Source organism: Argopecten irradians, chromosome 3, assembly GCF_041381155.1.
Source record: "Argopecten irradians isolate NY chromosome 3, Ai_NY, whole genome shotgun sequence".
Lineage (NCBI taxonomy): Eukaryota > Metazoa > Mollusca > Bivalvia > Pectinida > Pectinidae > Argopecten > Argopecten irradians.
The window spans coordinates 54,069,477-54,086,217 of record NC_091136.1 but is presented as its reverse complement, the minus strand read 5'-3'; the positions used below and the strand labels follow the sequence as shown (position 1 = coordinate 54,086,217).

General features: G+C 40.3%; 2 protein-coding genes across 3 annotated transcripts in view; both read right to left on the bottom strand.

The window, feature by feature from the left end:
- The window catches only part of LOC138319082 (D-beta-hydroxybutyrate dehydrogenase, mitochondrial-like), a 29,118-nt gene extending 13,161 nt beyond the window's left edge, over positions 1-15,957 (bottom strand). For both annotated transcript variants that reach the window (XR_011207948.1, XM_069261993.1), the window contains exons 1-5: positions 15,769-15,957; positions 4,347-4,541; positions 2,784-2,936; positions 1,266-1,459; positions 83-325 (exon numbers count right to left, since the gene is read on the bottom strand). Coding sequence is in view for 1 of the 2 variants with exons in the window: in XM_069261993.1 (XP_069118094.1) it covers positions 83-325; positions 1,266-1,459; positions 2,784-2,936; positions 4,347-4,541; positions 15,769-15,955 (972 nt within the window). In the remaining variant the exon portion in view is untranslated. The remainder of the gene's footprint in view (positions 1-82; positions 326-1,265; positions 1,460-2,783; positions 2,937-4,346; positions 4,542-15,768) is intronic.
- LOC138319087 (zinc finger C2HC domain-containing protein 1C-like) overlaps positions 1-16,741 on the bottom strand; it is a 168,543-nt gene that overhangs the window by 103,935 nt on the left and 47,867 nt on the right. The gene's annotated exons all lie outside the window — the stretch shown is intronic.

Sequence of the window (16,741 nt, the reverse complement as noted above, 5' to 3'; positions counted from 1 at the left end):
ACTTACATGAGTAAATTGAAATCAGATGGGAATGTGTTTTTAGATGAAGATGTATGTGATTAAGATGCAGGACAAAACATACCGCAAGGTGGTCGACGATAGAGAAAGAGCCTCCGACTACATAGCGCGCCTTTGGTTTGACATTTATTAATGCGTCCTCTATAGCGTTAATGACGGGGCCAACTGACAATTTTCGTCCATCCTCTGTCCCTATCGTCTTCATAGAGTGATAGAGAGCATCAAAGTAAGCCCGTCCGTACGTCTGTCTTACGTCCTCGGTCGCCTGCTCCCACATATAGTCTATTTCTTTCTTTAATCTTTTCAGCTGGTTTGGTGTAGAAGAAAAACTATTATTTTAAATAAAAAAATCATATAAAATATATCAAATGGAAATGTTCACACTCTATGTTACTTAAGGAATTATTTTTATTGTTTGTTGTTTACTGGTGTGTAAACTGCATTTTTTGTACGGCTATTTTAAATGACGCGCGTTAGCATGTCATGTTGAAATATCTGTACAAAAAAATGCAGTTTACACACCAGTAAACAACAAACAATAACAATCATTCCTTATATTTACATTCCGACTGACCATTTCATTAAAAAGTACGTGTTGAAATAAAATAAAACTAAATAAAATAAAAAATAGAACAGCCGATCAATTGATGGAATCCCAGAACAGTTGGCTTCAATTTGGCGGAAAATGTTGTCAAATGCAGAAAGTACACATAATATACTTCCAAATTAACTTTAAATAATTTTTTCATCTCATTTATACAAATTTTTTAAATATTTTATTTGCTTATATATAATTAATGATTTGCATTTTATTCATACATGCAGCATATTGAAGATTTGTCATACAGATACAATAGGTCTAATCGGATGCGCGTTCACACTACTTACGGAAGTCAGTGTTTCGGTGTGTGTATTCTTGCGCGGCAACCACTGCCTTTACGAAAGTGTAAACGCTTTCGCAGTTGGTAAGGTTATATGTCAAAAAGAAAACGGAAATGTAGATATATGTAAATCATGTAAAATATGATTTTTTTAATGTAACTGTTATTCGTTATTGTATATTTACACTTTGTATCAGATTGGTATAAGAATATCAGAATTAAAAGGACGAATTGTTTATCCGTTCAGATAATATAGAATCTCATCTGAATCATAAATATCTAAATCGGAATGTAGGGTACAATTTTATAGTTCGAGTAAAACCTTCAGTGATTATTTTTAGTTCTGTTGGAAGATAATATAGTCACCTGGTCAGGGCCACATACTGACGTGGCGGAACTAAATTGTCCAGGTTCAATGACTGAAACTTTAACCCCAAATTTCTTCATTTCTATTCGCAGGGAGTCACTCATGTTCTCTATGCCGTGTTTGGTGATTGTGTACACTGAGCCACTGGGCCAAGCAAACCGACCCATCACACTAGACATATTCACAATCCGTCCTGCAAATTACGAACAAATGTCAAAAAATACCCAACTGTGACCACTGTTTTATTCAATATGATTCTAGTATAATCAGATAATAAACCAGATGAGCAAAAAGTACTTTGAGTTCAATTATTCAAGTTATTTATTCGATAATACTGGTACAATTCCTGCCTTAATATAAAGTCAATAATACTTTGGGGGATAAATCAAATAAACTAGACTGCTTTAAAAAACCAGAAGTACTTATAACTAGTGGCTGTAGGCTATTTTATGATGCTCCATCGCCGACAAATCATAACGATACTCATCATTTTAATAATAATTGGTGTTTACTCAAGTAAACGTATGTCAAATTGACAAAAAATGGTGGATGCGCAATCAGTACTTCATTCAATCCATATAGGACATTGTGTCAAGGACTTTTTTCGAGACACAACTAATTATTTTTGAAATTTCTATCTTGAAGTAAAAAATTAATCTCAAACATTTTAGTGGTGGTAATGGTGTAAAGCAAAAGAGGATTTTACATGAGTGGCTATGTAATATGAAATTCATCAAACGAGTTCAATAATTTGCTATGCCACGAGCCTTTAGGCGAGTGGCATATCAGATTATTTAACGAGTTTGATCAACTTCATACCACATAGTCACGAGTGTAAGATTCTATTTATCACATAACTTTTAATAATATAAATATATGTATAACTTTAAATTACGTCTCTTACAACAGAAATCCGACTTAAATGTGACGTTTTCGTCTATTGAGACAATCATGCGACGTCATACATAGATTATGACTTTAAAACTACCTGTGACGTCACATTGGTGTTATTACACAAGTGTCTTATGATATTAATGGCATGGCCGTATGACATGCCTGGACGGGCTAGTTATGTGACAAAGTAACTTTTGTAATTGAAGACAATACTTTTTCACCAGCTCCAATTGGTGATAGAGAAACTACCATTCATCAGCAGTGTAGCATCTTTAAATTTTATTCTTCTTATAAATCCCTATACACATTCACTCCTGAATAATTTATATATAGATTTATTGATTGTCAGAATGTCGGATCTTAGGATAAATTTTAGAGAAATATTTAGCATTTTATTGTCTAGTTTTCCACACGACATAATTTTCGATATTTTGCGTTTACGCCAGAGAGAGATTAAGCCTTAGATAGATAGTACTACTAGACTTGATATTGGTGACAGATGAAAATTCATAAAATATCCGCCGTTTACACAAAACAAAGATTATGCTTATATCCATTTTGTGATGATATATGTAACTGTATACGTATAATTTCATATAAGATTCACTCTCCGAAAGATTCACCTTTCGACTTCCTGACATGAGGTAGAAATGCTTTGATGACTCGGATCATCCCGAACAGATTCACTTCAGCACATTTCTTATATTGGTCGACGGTAGCTAGTTCCACGTCACCGGGGAAATTCATCCCTGCATTGTTGACCACGGCCCACAATCCTGAGTACACAAATTATACAGTGGTCGAACAGCAATTGCATGAGTTCCGAATATAGCGGTCGCAGAAGCGAGAGGTTAAAGAAGGTATTTTCAGTCACTGATATTTTAATTGTAACATTAATAAAAAAAATATTCAGCACTTTTGTCTTTAATGTTTGCAATCGGTTTGGTATGATATATAATAAATATTGGTACACTGGTCTTAAGCTGGCGTAATCAACAGACAAATTGAAGTTCAAATCTATCTAAATCCAGTTCATTATGAAAGGATTCAGAAATGGTTTCAAAAATCGATTATATTTAAGGATTGATCTCTTACTTTGTTTAGTTTGTATGAGTTGATAAAGCCAATGGAGCACGAGGAACAATGTAATTAGCGTAAACGCGAAGCGTTTACATACAATTTACCGTCTGTTTTATTGTATGTCTCCGATTGTCTCGTCCATGTGTTATTTGTAAACATTGACACGTGATTATGTGGAATGTTTACATGTTTTTATACGCACCGAATCGAGTCCAATAGTGTGTAATCGTGGCTTATATAACTTACAAATTATTAATATTATCCTTGAATATCGGTTTTGAACTAATAGCCCAATAGAGTGAAAATGTAAATAGCTTATTTGAATAAGGTTTACGAGTAAATTATTGAAATAATTAACATATTATCGGACTCCAAGACATGATAACTGTTCTGATTCCATCTATTTTATGTGTTGATAATTTTCTTTTATATCATTGGCTGATTTTTAGATTTAATTAGTATTTTATATCAATTTTCGTAGCATTGAAAAAATGCCATAAACATGACCATGGTCAGAACAATGTTACTTTCTTCAACATGATCTCTCGCTTCGGAAATCGCTATTTCTGGTACGCATACAATGCAGTTAGATCACTGTGGTATATATTAGTTCAGGAAGTGTATTGTAAACTTAAGCAGATATTGATAAGCTTTACTTACTCCATCCCTAGAAGGCAATATCCCAAAAAGATAACAAAGCAGTCATAATCACATAAACATATACTTATTGTCCGTGTTTAATACTAGACCTTTCGACAAGTTTGGACACCAATTAATCGGTAAACAGTAACTTCAAATTTGGAAATTTGCGGAATCATGTCCATCGGAACCAAATCTATCAGCATCGGTATATCTTCAGACAGGTTCAAGGATATTTACAAAATATATGTCGTGGTATGAGCATATAATTCACGCAGATGCTGTTATAGCTTATTTAAGGTACTCGGTTCAATATCAGCCACAATATGGACTCCGAACAGGTAGCTAGTGAAAGAATGTCGAGTACCAGAGCCAACCGAATACCGCGTCGAACCTTCGAAAATTTTAACATCACCTACCGTATTGTAGATCACCCGAAGGTACATGTAGTTCAGGCGTCATCATACCTTTACCAGTACCACTAACGTACTCCAGCAGTTGTTGGACATCCTCGTCCTTGGTGACGTCCAGTTTGACCACATGGAAGCGGTCCGACTGATGAGACTGTAAGACCTTAGCTCCCGGGCCCTCCTCGTTGAGGACACCGGCATATACTGTATATCCCCACTCATTCAGACGTTTAGCCAGACTGTGGCCAAATCCTGAAAACACATCGATTCATTACATTATAGCTTCAGAAGAACATACCAATACAAATTATAAATTATAATGCATATCGTTTATGTATTTAAATAATCATATTACTATTAAACAGAAGTCCAACCATTTGCATATCAACATATCTTCTATATCACACAATACCATTAAAAGGCATGTTTAATTCAAGCCCTTAGTTCAGGGGGTCGAACGTGTCTTGGTATGAGAAGGTGTACTTTGGGATGCGAAGCAAATATGGCGTCGAAAGCTCCGCTACGAGTGTCAACAGTGACTGGGAAATCACTCATGCCTCGTCTATGCTTCATGCAACGCTCTTATAGATGTTGCGTTTCGGTGATAAAATGATTGCAGTTTCTAAAAATGCAACATATAATCATTGTCCTCACTTAACAAAAATCTATTGAAGAAAAAACACGCGATTTTCACGCTAAAAACAGCACCTGGGTATGGTACAGGACTTTGTTTGACTGAATGTGAAATTGTAGTTCGTTAGAACAGCCGTATGATCGACAGAATCCTGTAAAATAACCTAACAAACAATGTTTGCCCTGTTTCAACTGTGAAAGATGGCTGAATATACAGTACCGAGCGTTTTATTTCGGTGTACGCAATCATTTGTATGCGCAGTCGTGGACACCACCGGTTTTGGTATGATGTGGTCTGTTTACATACAAGTGATGTAGATATTTGGAAAGTCGATAACTGCTTAGATATATGATGTAGGTATTTTAGAAAGTGCAACAATGTTTTTGTGTCAAACATTATATAATGGACTAAACACCCGATTTATTAGCGTGCCCATTTTGTCAGGCATACTCAAGAAAAATCCATAATAGAAGATAAAATTACTCAAAACGCAAAAAATACAGATATGTTCTTTGCCAACTGTAACACCTTGAATTATGATTTTCCGCTCACATCATATTGCTCCATGATCACCGAAACTGAATTAAATGTTTCAATTAAAAAAAACCTTTAATTTCTTTTTAAATTTGCGCTCTTAGACCTGTACATCCGTTCAGTGCGAAAATAAAAATGTCAAAGACACAACGTAAATGTTTGACTCGATGCGGAACAGGATCGTGGTGGTGGTGTGGGGAGGGGGGGGGGGGGGGTTGGTTACCTGCAATATTGTAGAGTAGACAGAAAATTGTGTCGTCTTTAGCCGATATAGTAGGCCGGGTATGTATATTCGTTCTAAAGGTGGGAGGGGACATAAATTAAAAACTCCATTCTGACGACTTTAAACACGAAATTTTAAATAGTAATATTGATTTGTTTTTATCGTATTTATTTTATGTGCCCCTGTGATCAAGGCCCCATGCACCCCTCGATGTAACAAACCCCTGTGGTCTTGGCCATGTTCCATACCCTACAGCTATGCACGAACGCAGGTTGGTAACCAAATATTAAGTCACGCACGTGCTCGAAACAGGTTAGTATTCAAATACTTATAATTATCTGTGCTCGTGCATAGCAACGGGCAATGCATTCAATAATAATCCCAATCAAACAAAGGAACTACGCGGTAAGTTCAAGTTATCGGCACCCTTGTGTAAGTGAAACCAACAAAAAACTATACAATCTCGGTCGAGACACAGGGTCTCATAACATTATATATGTAATGTTATGTAAATAGACGCCACCTATCTTATATATATGTCCTCAATTAGGAACGAGGCCCTGTGGTCGGGATATGCACTCAAGCATGACACAGGTATAAGTCAGCCTTCATATGCACGGAGACGGGACAGTGCTGTAGCAGACGACTATATTGAGCTTAGCAACAGGTATATTATATCAAACATATATAATAAACAAACTGAGTAACTCAAGAATTCAGCGTATGGAACTCTATCTTAATCCATCACACGCAAACGTCGTTTATGATTTAATAAAACAGAAATCATCAAAATATATTCAGTAAGGTGAATGATCGAATTACCAGAACATTAAACTAACCAATTATGCAAAACGATACAAACACAACATCGATTTTATGGATGATTACATTTGTTTGTGTTTGATTAAATTAATGGCTTATTAATGTAACAGCCAGGGTTATGTATGGGGTGTGTAGCGTGTATGAAGTGCGGAGGGATGATTCCAAAAATGGAACATACTAAGTATCTGCTACAGCTAGGTTCATTGTTTGATGGACCAAAACTAGTGTATCTTACCCATCTGTTATAATAATATGTTAGTAAAATAATAGGAAATACGAGTTTAGTAGTCAAACACTAAATTCCTCATACCAAAACTAGTGTGTCCACGACTACATATACCAATGATGTCGTACACCGAAATAAAATGATCGGTACTGTAAATTCAGCCATTTTTCACAGTGGAAACAGGGTAAAATTGTTTGATATGTTATTTTACAGGATTCAGTCGATCATACGGCTGTTCTAACGAACTACAGTTTCACATTCAGCCAAACAAAGTCCTGTACTATGTCCAGGTGCTGTTTTTTTTTTTGCGTAAAAATCGCGTTTTTTCTTCAACAGATTTTTTTTATTTAGGTAAGGACAGTAATTATCTAATGCATTTTTAGAAACTGCAATCATTTTGTCACCGAAACGCAATATCTACAAGATTGTTGCATGAAGCATAGAAACGACATGAGTGATTTCCCAATCACGGTTGACACTCGAAGCGGAGCTTTCGACGCCATATTTGCTTCGCATACCAAATTACACATTCGCATACCAAGACACGCTCTGCCCCCTGTGTCATATATATATTAATCGGTCCATAATCCGGTTAGTAGTGTGTCCCAGTTATTATGTCACGTGCTCGTGAGCCTCGTTTTGGATTAATAAATGATGCTGGACCTCAGCCATGTTGATTATTTTAATATGCTAGATTAGGCATACATTACATGGTGTCAGAAGCGGGATTGAGGATGCCTGAAGAGTAATCCGTGATACGAAGTAACCCGTAAATATCTACAACCGTGGATTTATCCGGAGGGGCGCCACAATTTAATTGGGATAGCGCAGACCTTCCGACCACGTGGAAAAAAATTCAACAACATGCTCAGTTTATGTTCGAAGGCCCGTTAAAGAAAAAAAAAACGGAGGAAGAACGGTGCAACTACATAATGTTGTGGATTGGAGACAAAGGTAGGGATATATACAGTACCTGGACACTGCCGGATGCAGACAGAAAAAAACTTTCAGTTTTGTACGATAGATTTAAATCTTACGTGGAGCCCAAGTCAAACAAAGTATTTGCGCGCTATAAATTCCAATGCATGATTCAGACGGAAACTGAAACAACTGAACAGTTTGTGACAGCTTAGAAAATTCTTGTTAAAGACTGTGGTTACGAAGGAGATGGTGATGAGATGGTCAGAGATCGGATCGTGTTTGGAACGAGACATGTGAAGGTGAGAGAAAAACTGATAAATCAAGGTTAAGATCTTACACTAGATAAAGCAATAGAAATTGCTAGATTGCATGAACTTTCACAAGCTCAGTTAAAGAAAATGTCAGAAGAAGATTCGTCTGTTACTTCAAAGGTACATTATGTGTCTCGAGAACTAAAGTCGACACCGCATGGAAAGTCACGTGATCATGATATGACGAAACACAAGTCGTCACGCTTCAGTAAACAATCAAACAGACACTCGCAGTATCAATGTTCTAGATGTGGGAGAAATCACGGAGATAGTGAAAAATGCCCAGCTATAGGTCAGACGTGCAACAAATGTCACAAACGGGACCATTTCGCTAATAAGTGTTTTGGTGGTAAGCCTAAATTCAGGAATAAAAAGGTACATACCCTTGATCAAGATGAAATCACCGAGAGTGAAAACGAACTGTTCATCGGAACGCTAGATAAAGGACAGGTCCTTGATGTCAACCTACTAGAAAATGATTCGGATTGGAATGAAACCGTTTTGATAAATGAACATCCGGTCAAGGTTCAACTGGACACTGGAGCAAAGTGTAACGTTATTACATATGACGTGTTCAAGTCGTTGAACTACAAAACTGAGGAAAGCAGACTGTCCATTAAGATCATACTCAGGACATTGTATCAAACCAGTGGGGATGACAACCTTGCCGTGTCAGTACGATGATGTAATTCTATGTTGTGGACATCAAAGTACCGAATGTACTGGGTGGTGAAGCATGTAAAATCATGAACTTTGTCAGGAGAATTAATATGATTGAATCTCCTCAAGAGATTCAAAACAAGTATGAAGACTTGTTTCAAGGGATTGGATGTTTACCAGGTAAACGCAGGATCAAGACCCAACAATCACTCCTGTAGTACACCCACCAAGGAAAATACCGGTCGCGCTTAAGGACCAGGTCAAGGACGAACTGAAAGCTATGAAGGAAATCGGTGTTATTGTCAAGGAAACCGAACCAACGGAATTGGTAAACAGTATGCTTGTTGTCACAAAACCAAACAAAATCCGTATCTGCATAGACCCTAAGGATCTCAATCGTGCCATATTATGAGAACATTTCCCAATGAAAACCATTGAGGAAGTTGTCGCGAACATGCCTGATGCTAAAGTGTTTTCAAAGTTGGATGCGACATCTGGATTTTGGCAGGTGAGGTTGGATGAAGCCAGCTCAAAACTATGCACCTTTAACACTCCCTTTGGAAGATATCGCTTCACACGAATGCCTTTTGGAATTAAGTCGGCGCCCGAGGTGTTTCAAAAGATAATGTCACAAATGGTTGAAGATATCGATGGAGCTGAAGCCATCATGGATGACATTTTAGTCTGGGGTACAGACCAGAAAGAACATGACCATAGGCTGAACCTAGTCATGGAAATGGCAAGGTCATACAATCTAAAACTTAGTCCGGGAAAGTGCGAGTTCAAAAAAGAGGAGGTAACGTACGTCGGACACGTAATCAGCAAAGAAGGCCTCAAGCCAGACCCCGAAAAGGTTCGCGCAGTCAAAGCGATGAAGCAGCCCCAGAACAAACCAGAGTTACTAACTTTCCTAGGGTTCATTCAGTATCTAGCTAAGTTTCTGCCTAACATGTCGGATGTTAGTGCACCATTGAGGAAACTTACACAGAAAGATGTCGAATGGGAATGGTCTATGGAGCAGGAGGAGAGCTTTCAAAAACTCAAGCTCATGGCTACCGAAGCACCGATTCTCAGATTCCATGATCCGAAGTTACCGCTAACCCTATCGGTGGATGCTAGCTCTAAAGGGCTAGGCGCAGTAGAGGAAAAACCCATAGCTTACGCGTCGCGAGCTCTCACACAATCACAACAAAATTACGCGCAGATAGAAAAGGAAGCATTGGCGGTCGTATGTTGCTGTACCAAGTTCCAACAGTATGTTTACGGTCGTAAAGTCGAGGTGGAAAGTGATCACAAACCACTACAAGCCATATTTTCAAAACTACTTCACCAGGCACCTGTGAGATTGCAAAGACTTTTACTTACCATTCAGAAGTATGACTTGAATGTACAATACAAACCTGGAAAGCTCATGTGGATTGCGGATCATTTGAGTAGATCATACTTACCGGAAACACTGGAACAGCTATTACCGGAAGTAGACGTAAACATGCTTAATCCTACGGGATACCTACCCATATCTCTTGGGAGATATGCAGAGTTTCAGCGGGAAACTGCCAAGGACGTGGTGCTACAAGAACTACAAAATTTAGTGTTAGATGGTTGGCCAACAACCAAAGACAGTATATCTGGAGAAGTACGAGGATATTTGGGATTCCGAGATGAGATTGCCTGCATAGATGGTGTCTTATACAAAGGATCAAAGCTGATTGTTCCCAAAACGCTTAGACCAGCAATGATGGATATTATTCATGATTCACACTTAGGAGTAGTCAAGTGTAAAGACAGGACCAGAGAAGTTCTGTTTTGGCCAGGGATGTCAAGCTAGATAGAGGAAAAGGTCTTAAGTTGTTCAGTATGTGCGGAAGTACAACGGAACAATCCAAAGGAACCAATAATACGGGTAGAACTACCAGACCGCCCATGGTCAAAAGTAGCAGCAGATATTTTTGAGCTCAACTCAAAACATTATCTACTCACAGTAGATTACTACTCAAAGTGGCCAGAAGTACAGCTACTAGACAATCTGACAGCAAAAAACATGATTGTCCGACTGAAAAGTCTGATATCAAGATATGGAGTTCCGGATGAAATATTTTCGGACAATGGACCACAATTTTTATGCGCAGAGTCCAAAGATTTTGCGAAAAGCTACGGATTCGTGTATAACACAAGTAGTCCATATTATGCTCAGTTGAATGGGCAAGCAGAAAGATCAGTTCAGACTGTTAAAAACTTGATGAAAAAATCAAAGGATCCTTACAAAGCTCTGCTCGACTATAGGAACACTCCTCTGGACATAGGTATATCTCCAGCCCAAATGTATTTAGGACGTAGACTGAAAACCATGCTACCAACTACGTCAGGCCTTTTGAAACCTCGTGGTAATGACGAGATCAGCAAACATCTACAAAAACGACAGGAGAAATACAAGTACTACTTTGATCAGAGAGCTAATAGGAACAGTCTCAAAAGCTTCCATCCAGGTGACACAGTCATGATTCAAACTCAACGTGATAAACCGTGGGTAAGAGGAACAGTTGAGAGTAAACATGAAAGTCCACGATCTTATGTGGTAAATGCGGACAACGGAGGAATCGAACAATGTTAACACCTACTCGCGCTCCAGAACTAAAGCAATATAGTTCCCATACAGGATCTGATATGTGTCGCGAGTTCAACATAGACCCTCTAGTTCTGGTTCAACAGCCATCTGCGAACGTACCATGCACTCAGGATGATACAGCTGATCATCAGACTGTGAAGGAGCCACCAGCTACTACCGTGGAGAAGCCATTACAAAGGAGCAGTGGCAGAGTCACCTCAAAGCCTGGATATTTGAAAGACTATGTTCAATAAATATAAGATTTTGTTTAAAGTTAAGTTTTCAATTTAACACGCGAAAGACTTTCATTTGTTCGAATTTGTGTTTTACAATTTGTTAAATTCCGTTTGAACGGTTAATGAGGACTTTGCTTGGATGGACCTTAACCTGTTAAGCTCAAGGTGAATGTGAAAGCTTGTAGGCTATAGATATAGTGATCGGTTACAGTAACTGTATTGGCATATAGGCTCGGCTAAAAGAATATCTTTAAAAGTTCTTGAGAAGGGGGATGTCATATATATATATTAATCGGTCCATAATCCGGTTAGTAGTGTGTCCCTGTTATTATGTCACGTGCTCGTGAGCCTCGTTTTGGATTAATAAATTATGCTGGACCTCAGCCATGTTGGTTGTTTTAATATGCTAGATTAGGCATACATAACACCCTGTTAGTTCATATTCGGTAGCTAGTCGTGCAAACAAACATGAATTTTGTTCCAACGAAATTTACCATTGATATGTTTATGATCAAATAGTATAAATCGTTCATGTCTCTTACATCAAACACACGTAATCAAGCCTACGCGACGGACACTTTGTCACGATGTTACACAAGCGTTACCAGATAATATACTCAATATAGACCAAACGTGTTTCTTATACTTACACATAAACATACTATGCATGTAAATCTGTTGAGAAATGTCATTAAATATCAATATCACGTTTGTGTTATTCATACACTCATACGGGGTAACCCCATGGTCTCAACGGATGGGGGTTTGGAGGTAATCACATAGTCTCATATGAGTGGGGGTTTGGAGGTTATCACATAGTCTCATATGGGTGGGGGTTTGGAGGTAATCACATAGTCTCATGCGGTTCGGGGTTTGGGAGTAATCACATAGTCTCATACGGGTGGGGGTTTGGAGGTAATAACATAGTCTCATGCGGATGGGAGTTTGGGTATAATCACACAGTCTGATTCGGGTGGGGGTTGGGAGTTAATCACATAGTATCATATGGGTGGGGTTTTGGAGGTAATCACATAGTCTCCTGTAGGTGGGGGTTTGGGCGTAAACACATAGTCTCATACGGGTGGGAGTTTGGAGGTAATCACATAGTCTCATACGAGTGGGGTTTTGGAGGTAATTACATAGTCTCATACGTGTGGGGTTTTGGAGGTAATCACTTAGTCTCATGCTGGTGGGGGTTTGGAGTTAATCACATGGTATCATACGGGTGAGGGTTTGGAGATAATAACACAGTCTCATACGGGTGGGGGTTTGGGGGTTATCACATAGTCTCATGCGGTTAGGGGTTGGAGGTAATCGCATTGTCTCATACGGGTGGGGTTTGGGTATAATCACATAGTCTCTTGCGGGTGGGGGTTTGGAGGTAATCGCATTGTCTCATACGGGTGGGGTTTGGGTATAATCACATAGTCTCATACGGATGAGGGTTTGGGTATAATCACACAATCTCGTAAGGGTGGGGGTTTGGAGGTAATCACATAGTCTCGTATGGGTGTGGGTTTGGAGGTAATCACATAGTCTCGTATGGGTGTGGGTTTTAGAGGTAATCACATAGTCTCATACGGGTGGGGATTTGGAGGTAATTACATAGTCTCATACGGGTGGGTGTTTGGGAGTAATCACATAGTCTCATACGGGTTTCAGTTTGGAGGTAATCACTTTGTCTCATATGGGTGGGGTTTAAGAGGTAATCACATAGCCTCATGCGGGTGGGAGTTTGGAGGTAATCACATAATCTTATATAGGTGGGGGTTTGGAGGTTGTCACATAATCTCATATTGGTGGGGATTTGGAGGTAATCACATAGTCTCATATCGGATGGGATTTGGAGGTAATCACATAGTCTCATACGGGTGGGAGTTTGGAGGTAATCACATAGTCTCATGCGGGTGGGAGTTCGGATGTAATCACATAGTCTAATACGGCTGGCGTTTTGGAGGAAATCACATAGTCCCCTGAGGTTGGGGGTTTGGGGGTAATCATAGTCTCATACGGTTGGGGATTTGGAGGTAATCGCATTGTCTCATATGTTTGGATGTTTGGGGGTAATCACATATTCTCATACAGGGAGATGGAGGGGGTAATCACATAGTCTCATTCGTTTTGATATTTGGGGGTTATCACATAGTCTCATAAGGATGGGGCTTTGGGAGTAATCTCATAGACTCATACATGGAGATAGAGGGAGTATACACATAGTCTCATTCGTTTTAATGTTTTGGGGAAATCACATAGTGTCATAAGGATGGGGGTTTGGAAGTTATCACATAGTCTCATATGTTTGGATGTTTTGGGGTCATCACATAGTCTCATACGGGGAAGGGGATGGGAGTAATCATATAGTCTCATACAGGGAGGGGGAGGGGATCATCACATAGTCTCATACAGGGAGGGGGAGGGGGTCATCACATAGTCTCATACGGGGAAGGGGATGGGAGTAATCATATAGTCTCATACAGGGAGGGGGAGGGGATCATCACATAGTCTCAAACAGGGAGGGGGAGGGGGTCACATATAGTCTCATATAGGGAGGTGGAGGGGGGTAATCACATAGTCTCATACGGGGAGGGGGAGGGGATCATCACATAGTCTCATACGGGGAGGGGGAAGGGATCATCACAAAGTCTCATACAGGGAGGGGGAGGGGATCATCACATAGTCTCATACAGGGAGGGGGAGGGGATCATCACATAGTCTCATACAGGGAGGGGATCATCACATAGTCTCATACAGGGAGGGGAAGTGGGTCATCACATAGTCTCATACAAGGAGGGGGAGGGGGTCATCACATAGTCTCATACAGTGAGGGGGTCATCACATAGTCTCATACAGGGAGGGGGAGGGGGTCTTCACATAGTCTCATACAGGGAGGGGGAGGGGGTCATCACATAGTCTAATACAGGGAGGGGCAGGGGGTCTTTACATAGTCTCATACAGGGAGGGGGAGGGGGTCATCACATAGTCTCATACAGGGAGGGGGAGGGGGTCATCACATAGTCTCATACAGGGAGGGGGAGGGGGTCATCACATAGTCTCATACAGGGAGGGGGAGGGGGTCTTCACATAGTCTCATACAGGGAGGGGGAGGGGGTCATCACATAGTCTCATACAGGGAGGGGGAGGGGATCATCACATAGTCTCATACAGGGAGGGGGAGGGGATCATCACATAGTCTCATACAGGGAGGGGGTCATCACACAGTCTCATACAGGGAGGGGGAGGGGATCATCACATAGTCTCATACAGGGAGGGGGAGGGGGTCATCATATAGTCTCATACAGGGAGGGGGAGGGGGTCATCACAGAGTCTCATACAGGAAGGGGGAGGGTCATCACATAGTCTCATACAGGGAGGGGGAGGGGGTCATCACATAGTCTCATACAGGGAGGGGGAGGGGGTCATCACATAGTCTCATACAGGGAGGGGGAGGGGGTCATCACATAGTCTCATACAGGGAGGGGGAGGGGGTCATCACATAGTCTCATACAGGGAGGAGGAGGGGGTCATTACATAGTCTCATACAGGGAGGGGGGGGGTCATCACATAGTCTCATACAGGGAGGGGGAGGGGTATCATCATTAGTCTCATACAGGGAGGGGGAGGGGGTTCACATAGTCTCATACAGGAGGGGGGGGGGGTATCACATAGTCTCATACAGGGAGGGGGAGGGGGTCATCACATAGTCTCATACAGGGAGGGGGGGAGGGGGTCATCACATAGTCTCATACAGGGAGGGGGAGGGGGTCATCACATAGTCTCATACAGGGAGGGGGGGGGGGTCATCACATAGTCTCATACAGGGAGGAGGAGGGGGTCATTACATAGTCTCATACAGGGAGGGGGAGGGGATCATCATTTAGTCTCATACAGTGAGGGGGAGGGGGTCATCATATAGTCTCATACAGGGAGGGGGAGGGGGTCATCACATAGTCTCATACAGGGAGGGGGAGGGGTCATCACATAGTCTCATACAGGGAGGGGGAGGGGGTCATCACATAGTCTCATACAGGGAGGGGGAGGGGGTCATCACATAGTCTCATACAGGGAGGGGGTCATCACATAGTCTCATACAGGGAGGGGGAGGGGATCATCACATAGTCTCATACAGGGAGGGAGAGGGGGTCATCACATAGTCTCATACAGGGAGGGGGAGGGGATCATCACATAGTCTCATACAGGGAGGGAGAGGGGGTCATCACATAGTCTCATACAGGGAGGGGTTTGGGTTGTTGTTAACCACATACACAAATGTCTATAGGGTTTAACCAGGGCCCTGGTCACTGCGTTACCTGTGTCACAGCCTGTGATGACCACACCTTTTCGACCAATGTCCAGTGTTTGTCGAAAATTATACCTGGTCACTCTGAATACAAAGTAGAAGATCGAGATACCCAAGATATATATCCAGTAAATATAAACAAAGTAGACATTCAGTAAAATTAAACATAGAGTAAACACGTTCTCAAACGACACCATATTGAAACATGGGACACAGATAAGATAAGCTTAGTTTGTGTCTTATAAGTACAGAAGGATTTTCAAGGCCATAGATCGTAAAGTAAACGTTTTACCAGTATTTTGTATACTTATTGCTGAATGAAAAAATCTCGTCTTTGTTGAGAAAAAATCTTTTCCAGTGGCCTGCATTGCTATATTGGTTTTGGTTTACACCTTCGTATCGAGATTCCACTATAAAATTGAGCTCTGTAAGGGAAGCTGCTATATTGTTCTTTCAAGCGTGACTGTAAATTAAGTTTGATATAGGAACATATACTGAACATTAATTGATGCATTGTCATATATGATTTTAACCCATAAATGGCTTAAAGCAATCAAAATCTCATAGAAGTTCTCAATCACCATACAAACAATTATGTATGGGAGTGTTCTCGTGTTTTGTTTGAGGGAAAATAAGTTTCTTGAGTTTCTTGCAGAAAATATAAAACTATGAATGCATGTTTTTACAGCATCAATGGCAGTATTCTATTGTCCGAGATATTTGATTAAACATTTGATATGTATTCTACCTGTCGGAACCCGTTATCAATCACATGTTTACCAAATACAATATACGGAGACGATTTAATCGAAATACACCAAATCAGAAGAGCTAACTTTTAGCATGTATATTTTGTTCAAATTTGATTTTAGTTTAACGATCCAGCTGTTAGTGCCGCTATATTTATTGATAAGAAATATCAATACAGTGTATGTGACATGTGCACCTTTATCTGTTTAGAGTTCTAACCTTATAATATTACG